This window comes from Sander lucioperca, chromosome 9 (assembly GCF_008315115.2).
Source record: "Sander lucioperca isolate FBNREF2018 chromosome 9, SLUC_FBN_1.2, whole genome shotgun sequence".
Taxonomy (NCBI): Eukaryota; Metazoa; Chordata; class Actinopteri; order Perciformes; family Percidae; genus Sander; species Sander lucioperca.
The window spans coordinates 10,682,335-10,703,634 of record NC_050181.1 but is presented as its reverse complement, the minus strand read 5'-3'; the positions used below and the strand labels follow the sequence as shown (position 1 = coordinate 10,703,634).

General features: G+C 41.0%; 2 protein-coding genes across 2 annotated transcripts in view; one reads left to right on the top strand and one right to left on the bottom strand.

Annotated features, from left to right (window-relative positions):
• phlpp1 (PH domain and leucine rich repeat protein phosphatase 1) overlaps positions 1–10,147 on the top strand; it is a 52,380-nt gene extending 42,233 nt beyond the window's left edge. The window contains exons 6-17 of the mRNA XM_031294152.2: positions 247–474; positions 1,645–1,847; positions 2,186–2,246; positions 2,934–3,029; positions 3,908–4,063; positions 4,410–4,610; positions 5,408–5,570; positions 5,689–5,819; positions 6,180–6,293; positions 6,757–6,951; positions 7,122–7,350; positions 7,471–10,147. Of these exons, the coding sequence (XP_031150012.1) occupies positions 247–474; positions 1,645–1,847; positions 2,186–2,246; positions 2,934–3,029; positions 3,908–4,063; positions 4,410–4,610; positions 5,408–5,570; positions 5,689–5,819; positions 6,180–6,293; positions 6,757–6,951; positions 7,122–7,350; positions 7,471–8,790 (3,097 nt within the window). The 3' untranslated portion in view covers positions 8,791–10,147. The remainder of the gene's footprint in view (positions 1–246; positions 475–1,644; positions 1,848–2,185; positions 2,247–2,933; positions 3,030–3,907; positions 4,064–4,409; positions 4,611–5,407; positions 5,571–5,688; positions 5,820–6,179; positions 6,294–6,756; positions 6,952–7,121; positions 7,351–7,470) is intronic.
• Positions 10,148–10,561: 414 nt separating this feature from the next.
• On the bottom strand, positions 10,562–20,238 carry si:ch73-40a17.3 (meprin A subunit beta). The gene is made up of 14 exons (XM_031294151.2): positions 20,087–20,238; positions 19,969–19,987; positions 19,809–19,859; positions 19,678–19,721; positions 19,483–19,561; positions 17,186–17,303; positions 16,846–17,024; positions 15,899–16,117; positions 15,388–15,540; positions 14,364–14,579; positions 13,788–14,255; positions 13,508–13,687; positions 12,991–13,156; positions 10,562–11,047 (listed from the first exon to the last, which is right to left on the bottom strand). Exons 1-14 carry the CDS (start codon positions 20,159–20,161, stop codon positions 10,825–10,827), a joined length of 2,190 nt encoding a protein of 729 aa, XP_031150011.1. The 5' UTR covers positions 20,162–20,238; the 3' UTR covers positions 10,562–10,824.
• Positions 20,239–21,300: the final 1,062 nt, after the last annotated feature.

The window sequence follows — 21,300 nt, the reverse complement described above, 5'->3', positions numbered from 1 at the left end:
ATGTGGGTTGAAGCGGGGCTAGATGAGAAGTTAATCTGCAGGAATGATCGGGTATGCCTGTAAATTCCTGAAGTGGCCAGTACCGCCATCTGCTGGAAATTAAGTGTACTGATTATGTGGCACAACGTCATTGCTCCTAAAATTCACCATCATGCAATTAAATAAAATTCTTCGTTAAATTGCCATCCTGCCTGTCACCTCTTTTGTGACTGAGATCAATCGTCTAATCTCGTGTTCCTCTCTCAGTTTGCAGACGTTCCTATTGGATGGCAACAGTCTGGATGAGCTGCCCAATGAGCTGGGTTCCCTCCAGAGGCTAAGTTACTTAGGCCTTTCCTTCAACCAGTTCAACCATGTGCCACAGGTGCTGGAGCAGTTAGCCTCCATGGAGAAGCTGTGCATGGCTGGAAACAACCTAGAAACACTCACCCTGCAGAATTTCCGACTGCTCCGTGTCAAACACATCGATTTAAGGTACGGCAATTTAGCCAGATTATTACAAATATATTTTTTTAAAGAAATCATTATTTGGAGATTATGTTAGGGGTTTTACGAATAAACTTTGACAACTTTCTCAAGAACAAGCATCACTTAAGTCCTCAGTCATGCGTTTTCCAGAGCAATGTACTCAATGACACATGTTGTCCCACTAATGATGGAAACAAAAACAAGCCAAAGCATGAGCAGACAGCACGGAATCAGGAAATCATTTGCCTTTAGTGGCACCATCAGGTGTCTTCCTATTGTTTGCAAAAGCACAGAGCTTGAGTGACTTGCACTATTTTCCAGTTAATACTTCACTCCATCTTGACTTTGCTTAGACAGGGTCAGTAAATACGTTTTCCAGCATTCCTGTTTGGGCAAAGATCACTTGGTATCTCTGTTGAGGATGATGGGTGCTGCTGCTCTGTTTCTGTTGATTTATTTTCAGAAAACGTGTCTAGTGAAGACAATTTAAAATACAGACAAAACATGTAACCATGAAATTGTGCAATAATCCAATTTTACAAACTCAGCTCAATATTATGAAATGTTATTTTATCTTGCTTCTTTCACATTAACATTTTATTTCCCAACAGAATTTTTTTTAATTCAAATTTTAACTTACATAATGCCTCTTTTCATCACAAAGCCTATGCCTGTCAATCAAGACAAACTGGGCAATTGTGTGATTGGCTGTTGCTTTAGCCTGAACGTAGGAAAACTAAATGTTGGGTAATCGTTTATGGATCAGATTCATGTCTTTTATGTCTATCAGTTTTGCCATAAATTATTTCTAATAATTGAATGCTTGAACCTTGAACACTGTTAGCTATCACCACTAGGTGACAGAACAGATGTGCAACAAATTCTCTCACACACACACACACACACACACACACACACACACACACACACACACACACACACACACACACACACACACACACACACACACACACACACACACAATGAAAAAAAGACTTCCATCAGTGTTGTACACAGAAGAACTGAGTACTAAACAGAAGTTAAGGAGCTGGTGCACAATATATCAGCCATCACCTGAGGCATGTTCCCTGCCTTGTAAGAAAGGCCACAGCCTGTGCAGTTCAACCTGATCCCATTGGAGCTGAACCTTTGCCTCCTCCCTGCTCCCTCTGTCAGGTTGAATAAGATCTCCAGCATGGTGCCAGATGAGCCTGACCTGCTGAGGCACGTGACCCAGCTGGATGTGAGGGATAACAGGCTGACAGACCTGGACGCCTCGGTCTTTCCCAGGCTGGAGGTGCTTCACTGCGAGAGGAACCACATCGTCAGCCTCAAGTCCAAGGGTTGCTTGCTCAAAGGCATCTACGCCTCCAACAACGGTGGGTTTGGCACGCAGGACTTCATGTGTGGTTAGAAAAGACAGATCCCCCTTCCTCTCACATCCCCACCACGTCTTAACGGAAATCTAAATAGCTCATATCTCACCTCGCAGATATCACTGCTTTCTCTTCCTATATAACCTTATTTCACCCCATGCTCCTCTCTCTTCATGCATTCATTTTTCTTATTAGTGCTGCAGTCTCATTGTCTCTCTCTATCATCCCTTTCTAACTTGTCATTACCCCCCCCCCCCCCCCCATCCCAAATGCTCCATCTACCTCCTTTTGTAATAGTCTGTCCTTGCTGGAGGTTAATGTGTTTGGATTTCTCCCTACAGAGCTACGGCAACTGGATGTTAGTCCTGTGCCCTCCAATCTTACTTACATGGACATCTCGAGGTGAGAAAAATTCCAGAAGTACACACACACACACACACACACACACACACACAAAAGGAATGCAACTATAATTATGAATGGTACTGAAGAGCAGTAACTGTTCCGTGTAAGTAAGAAAATTAGCTTTAAAGATCTTGTTACTGCATAGCCGAATACCTGCTTGCTGATCTTTGAAAGAGTGGTGAAATGTTGATGTTAGAGGGCTGTCACTCTTTAACTGTGTCAGCCCTGACCTTTCACATGACTATTGGTTGCTATGGGAAATATACTGTAGGCTCCTTATGGTCAATAAGAAAGGCATGGAAAGGGTACTCTACTATCATTCATATCACAAGTGCTGACTTTATCTGAAATTATTCATACATTATTTATTATTTATTATTGTTTTTTTAGAGTAATTATTATTGCATTTTTTTTGCCTAAAACACAACCAAACTTAAAACAGCTGAGATTTCAAATACTTGAAGTATTTATATAATATTTTCAATATTTAATATTTCAGAAGTGAATCTGAAATAGTCCAAAATATGGAGAGATAAAAAGCCAATTTTTAACCAGAACTGAAGTTTTTTCTAGAAGCACTGTTGGAAATTGAAGTACACGCAGTATCCCAGTACATTATTTTCCATGTAAAGTGTCTCGCTTTACATGAATTTATCATCATCATCACCCCCTCTCCTCCTGTAGGAACCATATGGAGTCGTTGCCAGACTGGCTGTGTGAAGCTAAGAAACTGGAAGTTTTGGACATGAGCCACAACCTCATCACTGAGCTCCCGGCGCGGTGAGTCTCTCTCTCAGCAAATGTGTCCGTTAGCCTGTAAATGGAGTACAGTACTGCGTTACTCTCCCTGCCCTTTGCCGGCCAGTCATCTATCCCCCATAGAGCCTCATAAATCACACAGATAGCCTGTAACCTCTGCAGCCTCCGTCCATTCTCTTCCTCTTTATATAGCCTTTTAGAAGGTCAGATGCAGCTTGCTTCCTCAACTTCTCTCTTTCTCCTATTGCCTCTGCCAACCTTCCTCCCTCTGCTTCTCTCTCTTCCTCTGGTCCCATCATTGTCTGCAGATTTATTTTTGACCTAATAAGTGTCAGGATGATGAATTTCAGCTGCGGGCTCCACTAGAGGCGCTGCTATTTTCCTTTTTCACATCCTCATCCTCACCTTCATTCTCCTAGTGCGCTATCCTTATTTCCATGACTGTTTCAGCCTACTTCAGTTACAGTCTAGTCGCTCACAAGCCAAAAAATGGTGTCACCTGCTCACCAACCACATTACCATCCATCTACTGTATCTATCTACTGTATCTATCTATCTATCTATCTATCTATCTATCTATCTATCTATACATCTATACATCTATCTATCTATCTATACATCTATCTATACATCTATCTATCTATACATCTATCTATCTATCTATCTATCTATCTATCTATACATCTATCTATACATCTATACATCTATCTTCAGTATCAGTCAAAAGTTTGGACACACGTTTCCCATGAATGAGAAACGTGTCCAAACTTTTGACTGGTACTCTCTATCTATCTGTCTATCTATCTATCTATACATACATATATACATATATATCCACTGTAGGTTCATAAGAGTCTAAATGTTTATGCTAACCAATCTGTATATCCTTTATGTCGCAGGTTGTTATGCAGCAACAGTCTGAGGAAACTGAGTGCAGGACATAACCAGTTGCAGAAGCTGCCTGAAAGAGTGGAGCGCCCTCTGCTGGAGGTTTTGGATGTACAGCACAATCAACTAGTGGAGCTGCCCAGCAACCTGTTCCTCAAATCTGACAGGTAGCATTAATTATAAGCTGGAAGTTATTTGATTTTTATCAGCTAATGCACCCGGCATCTCATAAGAAGATTAAGTGTAGGAAAAAAAATGCAGCTATATAAAGATGAAGGACAGAAATTATGCAAAGGATTTTAATCGAGGACAAGATATCCAAGGGCAAGGATGACAGGCAAATAAAAAACATCCAGCCAGGACACGGATGGTAGAGGTGGGAGCTTTTAATGGGGGGTCATAGAAGTAAGTATCCATGTAGAAGTGTGTTATCAAAGTGACTCAGCGCTATGTTTTTATGTCCTTGTCTGAAGGAGCACAAAAATGAGTCTGTACTTTAATTTTTACTTTCAGCTTACGAAGCTTAAATGCGTCTGCCAACAAGCTGGAGCACCTGCCGCCATCCAGCTTATCAGAGGAGAGCAACAGCATCCTGCAGGAACTCTACCTGACCAATAACCGGCTGACGGATAAGTGTGTACCCCTGCTAACGGGCCATACACACCTTCGTGTTCTGCACATGGCCTACAACCATCTCCAGACCTTCCCGGCCAGGTAAAGAACTTACATGCACTTTGTCATTTGCTCTTCCCTTTAGCCTCGCCTGTGTTTTACATTAGAGCTGGAACTAACGGTTATTTTCGTTATTGATTCATCTGTTGCGTATTTAACTCAACCGATACTGGATTTTGGAGGCCGATACTGATATACTATACAGTTAAAATGTAATAGTGACATTGTTTCTAAATTACCTCATACATACTATGTCTTTGGCATTTCTGTACTTATTGGCCAACACGTACACAGATACTAATAATAATAATAAATTAGGAATTTATAGCTGACAGATATATAGTTCTAATTTATTTAGACCAGTGGTCTTCAATGATTTTTTAAGCCAAGGACCCTTTAACTGAAAGAGAGACAGAGCAGGGACCCCCTACTACATGAAATTAAGTTGTATATTATATAATTGTTGGCATGATTTCATAAATCATGTTTTGATGTTAAACATACATGTGGCACAGTGAATCCTTAGGGTTAACTATATCTGTGGATGGCTATCTTACCTATAAGCCAGTAAGCCTAGGCAGATTTATATTTGCTAATAATATGTTGGATTCATGTTAAGACATTTAGATTTTTTTTTTTTAAACTTTCAAAAAATTACCAATAATTTGGTGGCCCCTCTGTGGACCCCCTGTTGAAGATCTCTGATTTAGACTATAAAATAGTTTAAAAAAAAATGTTCCACACAAGTCTTAAACCCCAATAGATTAAATTTACAAGAATGAATTAGGCAGCAAATTTTATGTACTCAACTCACCCAATACTTTCCCCTCATTCTTCAGTAAAATGGCCAAGTTGGAGGAGCTGGAGGAGGTGGACCTGAGTGGAAACATGCTGAAGACTGTGCCCACAACCATCATGAATTGCCGGCGAATGCACACACTCATCGCCCACTCCAACGCCATCGAGGTCTTCCCTGAGGTCATGCAGCTGATGGAGATGAAAGTAAGACAGTAGTATTATGTAATAACATCTCTGCGGGTCTTTATGTACAGTGTATGTATGAGCCCCAAAGCCCGTACTGTATTTGCATGTGCGTGAGTGTCTTGTCCTCTGTTGTCAGTGTGTGGATCTGAGCTGTAATGAGCTGAGTGAGATCACGCTACCAGAGAATCTGCCTCCCAAGCTTCAGGAGCTGGACCTGACTGGAAACCCTCGTCTCAACCTGGACCACAAGACCCTCGAGCATCTCAAGTATGTCATTGTTTTTCTCTGTAGGTCTTTTTGACTTTAGTTACAGTGCAATTATGCATGTAGTTCTGACAATGTGTCTATATAGTTTGCACTGGGAGTATTTTATACATTTTTTCATGCTTAATATTTGCTCTGCCAGTGATTAAATGTTATTGTTGTGTAGATACTGTGTTTTTGGTTTTCTATTATAGTACTTTGCTTTTGTAATGGTCCAGTTTCCCCAAAAAAATACTTTTATCTAACCTAATCTAACCTTTTTATGATATAAACCACCATATAGAGATCCTGAGTAGGATACTGTCAGAAGCTCATGTATCTTTACAGTGAATGTCATCTATTTCATATTTTGTTGTTTTTCAGTAATATCCGCTGCTTCCGTATTGATCCGCCTCCAACCTTTTCGTCGAATGAGGCATCTGGCGGGCCTGCTGTGTGGAGTCATGGTTACACAGAGGCCTCGGGCGTCAAGAATAAGTGAGTTCAATTCAGTCAATGAGAAAAAAAACAACCACCATCACACTCGTCCAGTGAAGCATCACTAATCCAACCCTCTTGAGAATGCACTTTGTTAAAGCCAGATGACTCAACCCAAGGAAATATTGAAGTAGTGCTTATTGAAAATATGAATCATGTAAACTAACACGCCAAAACATCTTTATATGGGCTAAATTGCCAGTTCAATGCTTAAAAAGAGATTCAAGCAATTGGACGTACAGTATTGTTTCCATATTTTCATATAAGTGAGAAGTTGAATAGGCACGTCTGAGGTTCTACTGTACAGTCAAAGGAATCATAGAAGGTATTGTTTCCATGGTTATAAGCGAGTGGAGTAAAGTGATCAATATATGGAGAACAGAAGAGTTTTGAAGCCCTCATTGTTTCCTCACTGAGCACACGCCTCAATGACGTTATGGCCTTCTTCTTTTTTCTTGTCTAGACTGTGTGTTGCAGCTCTCTCGGTAAACCGTTTCTGTGGGAGTCTTGAGGCCCTGTATGGTGTGTTTGATGGGGACAGGAATGTGGAGGTGCCCTACTTGTTGCAGTGCACAATGAATGACGTGTTGGCGGAAGAACTACACAAGACCAAGAGCGAAGAGGACTACATGACCAACACCTTCCTCGTCATGCAAAGGTGCATGACAACAAGCATTTCTATCAGCCGTCCTCTTCTGTTACCAATCTTTCATAATATGTTGCAGCAGACTTTTAGTTGCTAGCACAAATTATAATCTGCAGAAATTATTGATTGAGACTAGAAATTTTAAATATTTACTCTTGTCCCCTCTTTCTTTGCCACCATAGAAAACTGGGAACTGCTGGGCAGAAACTGGGTGGCTCAGCGGCTCTGTGTCACATTCGCCACGACCCCACCGACCCCGGTGGCTGCTTCACCCTCACAGCTGCTAATGTGGGCAAGTGCCAGGCCATCCTGTGCCGAGATGGAAAGCCATTGTCACTGTCACTGCTTCAAAATGTGGGGCTTGAAGACGAATACCGCAGGATCAGGCAGCACAGGGCTATCATCACTGAGGTAGAGATCCCTGAAGGCATCCCAAGTACATTGTAATCAATGTGGAGTACAATAATGTAAATGTAACTTTAGATGTGCACTGCGTGAACACTGTATTGATGTTTATGCTCTATTCCACAGGACAACAAGGTGAATGGCGTGACAGATTCTACACGAATTATGGGCTACTCCTTTCTCTACCCATCCGTCATCCCTTGTCCATACGTGCAGACAGTCACTCTCACCCCCCAGGATGAGTTCTTCATTCTGGGTAGCCGAGGCCTGTGGGATGCCGTGTCTCCCACCGAGGCTGTGGAGGCTGTTCGGAACGTCCCCGATGCCCTGGCTGCTGCTAAGAAGCTGTGCACGCTGGCGCAGGGCTACGGCTGCACAGATAGCCTCTGCGCTGTTGTGGTCCAGCTCAGTGTGAGTGAAGACTGCTGCTCCTGCTGCTGTTCTGAGCCTCCCCACCCACCTCCTAGTCCCGGCTTGGGCCCCTATCCCCCATCGTCCTCTGCCATCAAGGAGCGGCCCTCAGATGGCTCCCTCCCTGTGCCGCCTTCCTCCTGCAGTGAAATCAGCAGTGAGATCAGTACCAGTGAGATGAGCAGCGAGGTGGGCTCCACAGCCTCATCTGATGAGCCCCCACAGAGCTCCTTGGTGCTGCTGCATGAGCAGCCCCACCATCCACACCTCCACCTGCACCATCAGGCCCACCCGCTGTCCCTACAGAACCAGCAGACCCACACTACCACCCAGCCCTGCCAGTACCTGTTCCCAGGTTCAGAGCTGCCCTCTGCCCGCAGCTGCTGTGCCCTTCATCCCGCCTGCTTAGCTGGCTCCTTCCAGAGGCAGCTGTCTAGTGCCACCTTCTCCAGCGCCCTGTCTGACAACGGGCTGGACAGCGAGGACGAGGAGCCCATCGCTGGTGTTTTCTCTAATGGGAGCCGTGTAGAAGTAGAGGCGGATGTCCACTGCCTCAAAGCAGAGTCCTCCTCCTCCTCGTCACCCCAAACATTGTTACCCTCATCCTCCAGCCAGGAACAAACCCTGCTGACTCTTCCGCCACCTCCTCCACCGCCATGCACCCCAGAGCCCCTGGAGGAAGGGGCCGACATGAGCCTCGGTGAGGCTGAGAATGGGCTGGAGAGAGATGAGTCTTGGCAGGGAGCCGGAGCTGGAGGTGGGGATGGAGGAAAGTTGTCAGGCAAGAGGAGGATTAATGGGTCGGTGGCACGCCAGGAAAAGAGTCACAACCTTATTGAGGTGGCTGCTGATGCTCCCTCCAAGAAGTCCGGGGGTTACTTCACAGCTCCAGCCCAGCCCGACCCAGATGACCAGTTCATCATCCCGCCTGAGCTGGAGGAGGAGGTGAAGGAAATTATGAAGCAGCATCAGCAGAAACAGCAGAAACCACCTGGGACCGATCAGCCCACAGACTACTACGATACCCCTCTCTAAACAACACCACCACCAACTACAGCCTCATCTCACTCCCAGCTGCAGCATGCACAGAAGCCTACTGTACCATCGACCTAACCAGTTTGATTTTTCCATGTACGGACACAAACATGAGGCTGTAAAATGCACATGAAAAAGTTGGATCATACTTTTTCTAAACAGCCTTCCTAGCTCAACGCAGCCTCATCATTAAAGAATCATACACTGTAACGTGATCCATTTTTACCCCAGCAACTCATGAGATAAAACAAGCAAATGAGCCCTTTAACGATACTCAACCCTCTTGAATAGGCTGTGGACACAGCTCCTGGGGTTGTGCCCTTCTCACAGACTGTGGAACATTGTTTTTACATTAGACAACCAGTTGAGTATGTAATTAACACTAGTCTTTTTGCAATAGCATTAGCTTGCCACAACACTTGGTATTATGGATAACAATTCCATGGTTTATTTGTTTGTTTTGTAAGAACTTACCATATCTTTTAATGTGAAAGCAGTGAAGTTGCTGAAAGGACTTTTTAAAACAGAAAAGTTGAAAATGTTTTTATTATCAGTGAACTATGTCGAATGGTACACCAATAATACCACACTTAACTGTTGTAGATAGGGCACTTAAATACTGTATTTCTTCAGTAAATCATGGCTCTTGGCCTGTAAAATGGCATAGAAATTTTTTGTAGAAATTTTAAATACTAACTCCTAGGAGTTGCATACTCTTTATGGTGACTCAGTCACTTTTACTAATCTTCTCTGAGAGAAATGGTGATTTTTTTTTTCTCCAATGATTGTAAATAAGAGAAATGTTGTATACTGATGCTTTTAAAGGAACTACGTACCTGTATGTCGGTGAAGGTTTTACTGGTGGGGAGGACGTGAGGTTCACCAAGAGTTTGCTGTTATGGAGGTGTCACCCCTCCACCCTCTTTATCTTACAATGTAGACCCACAAATCTGACACACACACACACACACACACACACACACGCACACACACACAAATATATATATGTGCAATTGCAGGTCAGAAACCCCAACATTCCATGCAAAATAACTACACAAAGTTACCATGGTTTGCTCCACTTTGTTTGATTGTGATGTCCTGTAGTCATCACTGTATCTAATGAACACTTATAGGCAGATATTTGCATGCACACTCGCATGCACGCACATACATACGCACAAATGCACATACATGGACACCCACACGTAATATTAGTCCCACCTCCCTCCTACAGTAACTGTTATCACCGGCATGACTGTGTCAAATTCAGTAATACAAACAAATATATCCACATGGAAAAGAGACAACACAGATGTTCCTGTCTTTGGTATAATAAATTTTAAATTTGTGAATATAAGTCATGCTCTATTGGATTTTTTTTACGTGAAAACATTCATATAAGACTTCAGAATTTCAAAATAATTTATTTACAATAGTATTCTAAGTTTGCTCTAGTGTTTTTACATTGAAAGACCAGAAGGGGGCAATCTCATAATGGTATGATGATAGACTCAATGGGTATGATCTAGAGCAGTGGTCTGCAAAGGACGCCTTAACTGAAAGAGAGACAGAGCAGGGACCCCCAACTACATACATTATATAAAATAAAGTTGTATAATAAACTAGGCCTAGAATAACGTGTAGGCAGGCCTAAAGCCTTTATTCATAAATTTTTTTGCATAGTGAACTAAGCTATGAAAAGAGCCTAATAATTGTTGGCATGTTTTAATGAGAAAATACTTTTTAACTTTTGAAAAAAAAAAAAAAATTAACAATAATTTGGTGGCCCCCCTGCATTGATTCTGAGGAGCCCCTAGGGGTCCCGGACCCCCTGTTGAAGATCCCTGATCCAGAGTATGTGATTGCGTTACCTTCTTGCACTGAAGTTTAAAGCCTTACATCTATAAATCCAAAGCCTGATCTACAAGATATTTATCAAAAAACACTGAACTGATAAAGATCAATTTATTTGACTTTTATTTTGCAGTTTCCTTCTGTTCACCAAGTTGTCATTGGAAACGTCAGGGTCTTCCACTACGCTTTCTGAGTGGCACTTATGTTTTCCATGACAACACTGCTGTTATTAGCGTGTTTTTTATATTTCTTCTTCAGACAGATGACACTGACTGCTGTAACCAGCAGCATTACTCCCAGTACAGACAGAGAAGAAGCAAGTGCAAGGGTGGTTTTATCCATGATGGAGCCCTTGTACTGACAGCTGTCCCCATAGTACCACCAGTCATCACCCACCACACACCTGGAGACCAAAGAAAAAAGAGGTCGAGAGAAAAATCAGACCTGAAGGTATTCCCATCATGTATAGAGGGTATGGAAAATTAGTGGAAGGTAAATATAAGAGGAACTTAATCTGATGGGACAAAATTAGAGGGTCAATGATTCACTATGGAACTGATGTACAAGCTTTTATTAGGCTTTATCTAGATAAAGTGCTGTTCTGAGATATTGAGCATCACATTTTTGGATATACCCACTGGAAAAACTATACTTTTTCCTCAAATATTCAATTTTAAAAGGCTCTTAAGAATAGAAAATTAAGATTTTGGGAAATACACTTATGTTCTGTTTTTGCAAAGAGTTAGATAAGAAGATTGAAACCTCTTTTATGTGGTATCGATGAAGCAGGCGTTCAGCTTAGCACAAAGACTGGAAACGGGGGGGGGAACCATCTTGATCGACATTGTGATATGAGACTGTATAACGTCTTAGATTTTGGATATTGTAATATTGTAAGTGTTGTTTTTTCCTGGTTTTAAAGGCTGCATTACAGTAAAGTAATTTCATTTTCTGAACTTACCAGACTGTTCTATTATTTGTATGTAACCACTTAGTCATTTAATCAACATTATTGATGGTTATTCATCTAAAATCTCATTGTGAAAATATTTTGTGAAAGCATCAATTGTCAACCCTACCAATATTGTCACAATATCAACATTTAGGTATTTTTAGGTCAATAATATCATGATATTTGATTTTCTCCATATCGCACAGCCCTAATCCAAAGGTAGCAAAAACCTGAGCATGGCCAAGAAATCCCAGCAAGCAAGCAATATCAGACTGGCTTTAGAGGGTGCTGGTAGGTGGATTTTTTTCCTCTTTGTACAGAGCTGGGATAGCTGTTTCCCCCGTTTCTTTGTGCTAAGCTTAGAGGCTGCTGGCTGTACCTTCGTATTGAAAGGACAGATAAAAGAGTGGCATCAATCTTCTCATCTAACTCAGCAAGAAAGCGAATAAGCATACAGTGGCACTCATAAGTTTATGAACCCATGCTAAAGTTGACTAAAAAGAGGAATAAAAAATCATCTTTTGGAAATTGATCTTAATGCCTTCATTAAAAAAATGAGGAAATATCCAACCTTTAAGGACACCCTTATTACACCATTATCTTTGTGAATGAATAATGTATCGTAAATAAATGTTAAATTCCCATAGAGGCAGGCAGATTTTTATTTTTAAAGGCCAGTTATTTCATGAATCAGGATACTATGCATCCTGATTCCCTTGGCCTTTGGAATTAAAATAGCCCCACATCATCACATACCCTTCACCATACCTAGAGATTGGCATGGGGTACTTTCCATAAAATCATCTCTCAATGCAAATCAAACCAGCTATTAGGCTAACTGAAATAAAACCATGCCAATCTCTAGGTATGGTGAAGGGTATGTGATGATGTGGGGCTATTTTAATTCCAAAAGCCAAGGGAACTTTATCAGGATGCATAGTATCCTGGATCCATGAAATAACTGGCCTTTAAAAATAAAAATCTGCCTGCCTCTATGGGAATTTAACATAGGGGTACTTATGCCCCTTGTATTTTAAGGAAGAACATTTATTTATTTACGATACATTATTCATTCACAAAGAAAATTGGTGTCCTTAAAGGTTGGATTGTTCCTCATTTTTTTTTAATTAAGGCATTAAGATCAATTTCCAAAAGATGATTTTTTTATTCCTCTTTTTAGTCAACTTTAGCATGGGTCCATAAACTTATGAGTGCCACTGTATTTTCCAAAATGTTGAACTATTCCTTTACAAATAATTTCACACAACGATAATGTAACGCTGGAGGATTGTGAACATGTAGATTGCTCAATTTTGATTGTAAAGAGTCTGACAGCTTTAAGGCTTCCTGATGTTACATTCACAGTTAAGTGAGTGCAGTCAAAAAGTGCTCACCTGCAAGCAGCCTTCCCCTCATCCACCATGCAGACTCCGTTATTCAGACATTGCACACTGAGGCAGAGATTAATGGGTGCAGTGGTGACAGTGGTGGTGACAGCAGTGGTGACAGGCTGCTGGGTTGTGGAAGGCAGAGGCTGGGTCACTGTCAGATGAGACACATCTGAAGAGGGAGAAAGTGGTTAATTGGATCCAAGTGGAGGAGCAGACCGGATAGCATGGTTGTAGTGTTTTTCTGACAAGTGGAGATGTTAATCATGGATGTAATCATGCATCACTGGTATACAATATCCCACAAACATGCTGTTTTGCATGGGTGCCAGGGATGAGTATGTACAGTACCATACTAATTAATACATAATTGATGTAATGTGTGACAGGATGGATGTGGTTTCACAAAAGATATAACATAAATGGCGATACATTTCTTCCCTTTTATCTTAAATATCATTGGACACAGTATGTTTTTTATGTTAAAATGTGTTGAGTTTATACTGTATTCTGGTGCTTTTACCCTCCATGGTGAGGAGAAAGATGGCGTCTCCTCCCTTTATAAAATCCCTACTCTTGGCTCTGAGGTGGGTGAGATACACTGCAGTGCCAGAGCCTGGCCCTCTGAAATACTTGGACCCATCTGTGTGTGTGACCTCAACGCCCACCTTCCGAGGGTCGTCCCAGAAGAATCTGTCAGAGTCTGTTTAAAAGGACATTGTTATGAATATAGTATTTTTATGGTTTGTTTTTACATAAAGAATAATTCATTTGAATCTTATTGACAGTGAAAGTAGCTGCACCTGTTGCCTTCATGTTGGGGTCCGTGGTGACACTGCGCTGGTTGGACATGCGCTTTTGGATGTGTGGGTGCTGGTCCATCAGCATCATGGTTATCTGTTTCCAGGGGCATGGCCATATCTGTCCTGTGTCTCCTTCACGGGCCACTAGATGAGCATAGGCCGACAACTCACCAGGAGAGCCTGCCTTACCGCTGGGGTACAGCTCCATTTGGAAGGTGTAACCCTCCTTAGAGGTGAATGGGGGGCTGAAGATAGATGTGTTTGTTGGGGTGTTTTCCATAACGTGACTGAAGTTTTTCACACGCCATATAAACTCTGGGCAGGTAGTCTCAGAAAGGTTGATGTCATCCAGTGACTGTCCCCCTGCAAAGGTCCCAGAACCCTCCTTGGTCCCTTGGAAGACAACACGGAATTTTTTTTTGACGTCTAGACTCACGTGGTGCAGTTGCCACAGGTCCTGAGGGGAGCCTGTTGAGGTAAACAAATGGAATTTATTGAATGGCAAGATTATGATGACCAGATTTCACAAGCAAAATTGTAACATGTTGAGCAGAAGCAGAATTTAGTAATAGTCACCATCTATGGTCTTTATAAAGCGTAGTTTTCCATTAGGGTTAGCATTGTCATATTCTCTGACATGGATCTTCAGTGAGTCGCTGGGGCCGGCGCTGTTGTAGTAGAAGAACTGCAGACACTGGTATCCTCTTTTGGGGTATAGGAGCCTGCTCTCCAGCAGAGCCGTATCCCCAGTGTTGGCTGTGCCAGTGCTGAAGTGCATGAAATACCCCGAGCCTAAAGATCCGAATTTCACTTAATTAATAATGTTGATACCTTAGCATTACTTGAATGCACTTTGCACAGTGGATTATAAGAGGGACGGTTACAAAGGCCGATCTGTCATATAGCAACAATTAAAAGATAGGTGTACATTTTGTAAAGTCAATCTTAAAAACAACCCTCACATGCCTAAATGTTGGCTATACTGAAACCGTTTTTGGTTGCTGTAATTGTTCCTCCTGTGAAGAGATCCCCTCCTAATGTGCATTTAATGTAAGAGATAGGGGGGGGAATTCTGCAGTCCTTGTTTTAAATTAATTTTAAAGTTCAGTGGTAAAGTTCAACGAGGCTTCATATGTCTAAGTTAACCAAATCAAGTGGATATATCTTCCAAAATTAGGGTATTTTAGTTTGAAATGTCCTCTTTGTGTTTTCTTGCTGGGCTGTGGTGGAGGGATAATAACACGAAAGGTGGAATTTCATACTTTAAAGACTGTATCTTTAGAAGATACCCACTTGATTTGTCTAACACAGACTGCTAAAGCCTCATATTAGCTTTGGTTGAACTTTGGAAAATGTTCTAGACAGAACAAGGACTGTTTTTTGTCCACCTACATTGGAATTGTATTTGAATGTTTTTTTCCCCAGGGCCAGTATGGAGAGTAGAAAAACTACAGTGACCAAAAACTTTTTCCAATGTACAAACGGGCATGTGAGTGTCGTTTTATGACAGACTTTTGAAAAACAATTTGAACTTATCCTTCAACACAGAGCTATGCATCTGCACCATGTGTCATGTATGTTCCTGCAAGAGAATTCTCACCAGTGCATTTGCCCATGTTGGAGTAGTCTGTGTTGGGCCCTCCGTCAGCTTTGGCAACCCTGACCCAGTCTGCCTTATCCCCTTGTCCCTGGATCATACCACAGATGTTCTCGCGTTCAAAGTCACATGAGTCCAGGAATGTGGAGCCCTGGGCTAGTAGCCATTTCATAAACACATATACACAAGTGTAGGACTTTAAACTGCTATCAACTGATCGACAGTAATGAAAAATGTTTTGCTTACAAATGAGAATTAGGTGTTATGACAACGGTGGTACAAGCTGACACAACACTTCTTTTACACATAGTAAAACCCAACTTGGGTGTTGGTTGTGCTCGATGGTGTTTTAAGCCCCCAGCGTCGACTTCAAGGCAGCGCTGCAACTGTCGACTTCAAGGCACCTAACCCTAACCCTAACCATTGCCTAATCCTAGTGCCTTCCAGGTAGCGCTGCCTGGAAGACGACGTTGGGGGCTTAAAACACCAAACACCGCTGGTTGTTGACTCTTACTGCAGTTATAGAGGCGGTGCAGCTTGAGCAGATCACTGTCACTAAACTCCATACGCTGGCCAATGACATCACTGAAAGCAGGGATCTTGGTGACAATGGTGGGCTCAGTGCCGTTGCGGAAGGCATTTTTACTGTAGTGCATCATGGAGCCATAGTCGTAGGGCACACCCAAAGAGCTGGAGGTGTTGTCGTTGTAGGTGTTAAAGTTGTGCTCTTTACCTGTAGATCAGACATGAATAAAGGTGTCAGTGCAGATCAATTCACAATATCACAATGTCTTATTCCATTCTTAAAAATGTGGGGTTGGATTTCAGAGATGTTTGTTAGGGTCATTAATCAAAGTGGCTTATTACTAGTTTATTTGTCAGGGACCATGCACAGTTCAAGCCCTGTACCAGAGTTAGCTATACAGCTAATTTACATCTGTGATCCTTTTTTTTAGTTTATTATCAATAGCTGACACGTGTTTAAAGACTTGACAAAAGATTGATGACATATAAAGTACACTGTACTTTAACCCACAGACATTAGATTAATTACAATTTGAAGAGCATAGGTCAATGCAAGATCGTAATGTGATGCCTTAATGTGCTGATCATGTCTTTTTGCTTATCTCGTTGAGATTATGCAGCCAGGAATACAACAAATGCTTATCGAACAAACAATAAATCAACTGCTGCATGAAGTCCTACATTACAAACCTCATTGCAAACATTGCATGAAATTAAGTGATTTTTTTTTTTTTTAATTATTAGAATGTACATTGTGTAAAAAATGCATAAATGAAACACTCCCTCTCCATCTTACAGATTTATAATTATACACATACAAATATGAACCATGAAGTAGGCATGTCACGAAGGAATAAATGATATGTGGGATCATGAATGGGCAGAATTTAAATTAATTATAATTAAGTTGGCAGTGTAGCAGTTACATATTCATACCCTCTGAGATGCGGTCCCACATGATATTAACATAATCATCGCGGTCTGCTCTGGACTGTTCATGCCAGAAACCCAGAGCATGAAGGAACTCGTGTTCAATGGTGGCAATACGGTCACAGTTGCTCCCTATTGACAAGCTCTGCTTCCCAACTCGTCGGTTTCCCACAGAGGAGAAACAGCTTTTGGAAGAAAAAAAAAACAAGGCTTTTATAAACATCCCATTGAGGACTTTTGTTGTAAGTATAGAATACACCATATATAATGCACTGATCCTTAAGAAAGTTCAACTTGTCTTGCCATGTAAACAGACCATAAAGAATAAAAGTTATTTTTGCCTTACCCGCCCCCTTTAAAGATGGAAATGTAGTTTGCTTCTCCGCTCCAAGGCTTGAAGTCGATGCAGGTCTTGAGTCGGTACTGCTCAAAGGCCTTCAGAATTACACCTTTTGCATTGATCTCTGCAGAGAACATGATAAATCAATTCTGTTAAAGATGATAAAATATGTCTTCCAAATCCCCTTTTAAGATTGACTGCAATGCAGTGCAAATCCAGGGCCTCTGTTGAATTATCAAAGTATGCTTTTCTGTATTTTCTGTCATATCTACAATGTTATAATGTTGGATTTTCATGTTAAACGTCAAATAATGAGGTAAACATTTTATAGAGAAATCCCTGTGAGCTAAAATGTTCAGATTTCCAACTGTTCTGAACGCTCCAGTTTCAACAGTTTTTTCTACTCTGGCTAAGTATTAAGCAACTCTAAGCCGGCCTTCAATGATTGGTCATCTGCTCCAGGTAGGCGAGACTGGAGTGGTTTTTTTAAGCCACTGCTGTGTTAACATTGTTGCATGTAGCTAACTACATGCTAACGGCAGTAAAATGTCATCTTGGCTGCCAGTGTTGTTAAAGTGCTCATATGATGCTTTTTGGCTTTTCTCCTTTCCTTTATTGTGTTAAATATCTTTTTGTGCACGTTATAGGTTGCCAAAGTGAAAAAGCCCAAAGTCCACCCCAAAGGGATTCACCATCTCCAACAGAAAACACTGTTCACAAACTGCTCCAAACAGCTCTGTTGTAGTCCAGCCTTTACTTCCGTGACGAACGTGCGTCACTTTGTAACACGTTATAATGCTCGCCTAGCTGCTAGCACGGCACACCCTCATACTCTGCAACTGACTAGCTAGCTGTGCTGACCTAGCTACTGCGCATGTGCGACTCACAAAAAAGATGGACCAGTGAGATGTCTCACTCTGTAGCTAAAACAGAGAGCTCAACACACAGAGTGAAAAGAAGAGCTGCAGAAATGTGCAGTACAACAGAAATATGGTGTTTTTAGAAAATTAAACCACATAAACCTATTCTGGTACAACCTCTAAATATAGTAGTGTGTGTCAGTCAATCGTAGCGGTCTGCGTCTGCATAATCTGTGCAGCCAACGTTACAATGTATATTTGTAAACGTTGCAATGCCTCTTCTTATCTGTCTCGTTTTAAGCGTGGTGAAGTTGGTTGGACGTTTGATATTCAGTTCATATTCAATTTTAACTTCCCCTTCGTTCGAGATCGACAACGCAATTCAAGTCAATGATGTGATCAGGGTCAAAGAAAGTTGTCATTATTACAGAGTATCAAGAGAAAACAACTACAATTATTATTGCTAGAGATTTGTATCCGACATAAAGCTTCATAGCACGTCATCATCTGTTCTGTCCCTAGGTTCTGTGTAAGGGACCGTCGACAAATTACCGTTTTGGTAGATTGACAATGACAGTAGGGATGCAACACGTTGGCTATTTTTTGAAAACATATTCACTAATAATTTGTTTTCATGATGATTGCATTACTTCCCAATACGTACAGTTCAGTTATTATTATTTCTGGAAAATATGAAATAAAAATCTAATTTGCATTCTGATTGCTGTAGTAGGCTACTTCCCAATCACTCACTGCTACTTACTACAGGTCACGGTTTCCTGAAAAGACAATTTATATGGAAACAGGACTCAATTTTCTCTGAAAAATATGACTTGGGCTGGCACATGTTCACGTTAAAAAGCGTGTGCGTGCACGAGCACTACGGTCACTCGCAAAGTGTCCCGGTTTTAGTTCCGGGAAATCTGGTCACCCTATCTAAATACAATTATGAACCTGAAAATGAGCATAATACGAGCACTTTAAATTCTCCCCAATTCCGAGTCACATCACTCCTGAAACATTTTCTGTTTATGTAGCATTTGGTTAAATGCCTTAATGTGCGATTTTTGACTGTAGAAAGTGCTGCTATATTCTATTAGTGTCAACTGCTAACTATAGCAGCTAACGTTACATGGCTAACGGCACTAAACAATGTCATCTGGGCTGCCAATGTTGTTAAATTCTCCCCAATTCCGGGTATTATGAATATGTAAGCAGTACTTAAATATTACAGTTGGTCAAGGTGGAGGTAATATAACTGCTTCATATATGGTTGGGTAGTTAATACCAGTATAATAGCACGTAGTTACTTTTCACCATGGCTTACCATAATATTAATTTAGGTGAACATATTGTATAAATCCATCCCTATTTCTTAATAAAAAAACATTACTGCACATGTAGAAACATTTTCTAAAACCAGTCTCTAACAGGCACTCTTACCTAAGTCATCTTCCATGTAGTATGGGATTGTTTTTGGCCACCTGTACTCATCTCCTATTATGGAATTTCGAGTTTGTCTCTGTGACGGTCAATAAAAGCAATCACAAAGACAGGAACGACATGAGTCAAGGTTATGCTTTACTCCACAAAATTCAACTGTGCAGGTGAAAATTAAAAGCTGTTAAATTGACATACCTCATCAAGCACAATGTCCCCCTCTACTAGATTTAACCCTGCCTCTATGGAGACCAAGCATAAGGAAAATCGGTTTACAATGGTTACTGAATAATCATCTGGAGACATAAGGATGAAAAATTACAGCATACCTTCATTGATGTCAAAAATGTCAAGGTCCCGTCCACTGTCCACATCATAGTCTGTGTAAATGGATTTGAAAATAAATGTGGAAGAATAGTCAAATGAAAACAGCACAAAAGTGACAATTGTAAGTGTAGTCCGTGTTTTGCTTGAAAAAAAAACACTTACCTAGTACATTTGTTGTGGGCTAAACAAAAGATAATTAAAATGTAAATGTTATTGATTGAAAAGGTATGAAAATCAAATTTATAGTTATCATACAGTATCTTAAAAAAAAAGATCTCACCAAGCAAAGGGTAGTACCCCATAAGAGCCATACAATGTGAAGAACAAGTACACCTGTAGGTTCTTTTCCTGCCATGTCCTAAATTGTACCTCTACATGGGACAGTGCAGGTGACAGTATACTGAGCTCTTAACAGACACTCAAAAAGGCAAAAATAAGAAAGGTGCATGCAGGGAATAAAATGAACTGGGATCACAAGTGGATAATTGACAGAGCTGTAAAGGCTCTGAGTTATACAGCAACTTCAAAGTTCTCTGCTATCTGCTAACAAATCTTTACACATTTGCAGATTAGCCACAGTGAAAGACTAAGCCGTAAAATACTTACCTAGCAGAATAAGACAGACCAACAAACAACATTTGGAAGTTGTATGTATCATTCTCAAATTATAATGCTTTGTTTTTAATAACCTTTTCTTACAGTTTACTTATGCAATACATTTTAGCTGTTGAAGAAGCCCATTTGTCACATTAGAATTTAGTCAGAATTAGCAGGTCAATTACATCATTCTCATTGCAGCTCATTACAAGCCACTGTGTAGTTTATCCTTGTCATAGATAACCATTACCTTGGACTATCTCCTAGCAATGCTCCATGTGCCTTTTGCAAATTGCAGCTGCTGTGATTGGTCATGTTGGTCTATCAATTCATCCACACTGTACTGTGCCCTCCAACAGTTTCAGCTTAGAAGTCAAAGGTTGTAACGACATGAGTTTTTAAAATACTTCTCTTTTCAAGTACTTCTTTCCACTGTACAGCACATGAACACAATATTTACGCAATTACTGATTGCACTGCTTTGTGCTACATTGTTGACTGGCAAGATAGAACAGAATGCTCTGATGCTTAGAAACCTTCTGAGAAACACAAAAGGATTACATCGAAAGAGTCACACTCGTCACTGTGCTGACTCCAGAATCCAATAATTGAATCCTTTAAAGCATATTGACAATTGCCCACACTGACAAAGAATCTTGGTGTTGAACCTTGAAAAAATTGTTGGTATGTCTACAAATATGCCGTGACATACTATAGTGGATCCACTCAAGGTGGTTCTTTGCGTTTTTTCAACTGCACTAGAAATTTCTACCTCGTACAACCTTTTCTGCAGATTTTTTAAAATATATTTCAGATATTGTGCTCTTTTATAAAAAATGTCAATGTACAATTGCTCTTAAAAAGTAAACACAAATAGTTCAGGCTTCATTTTTAATT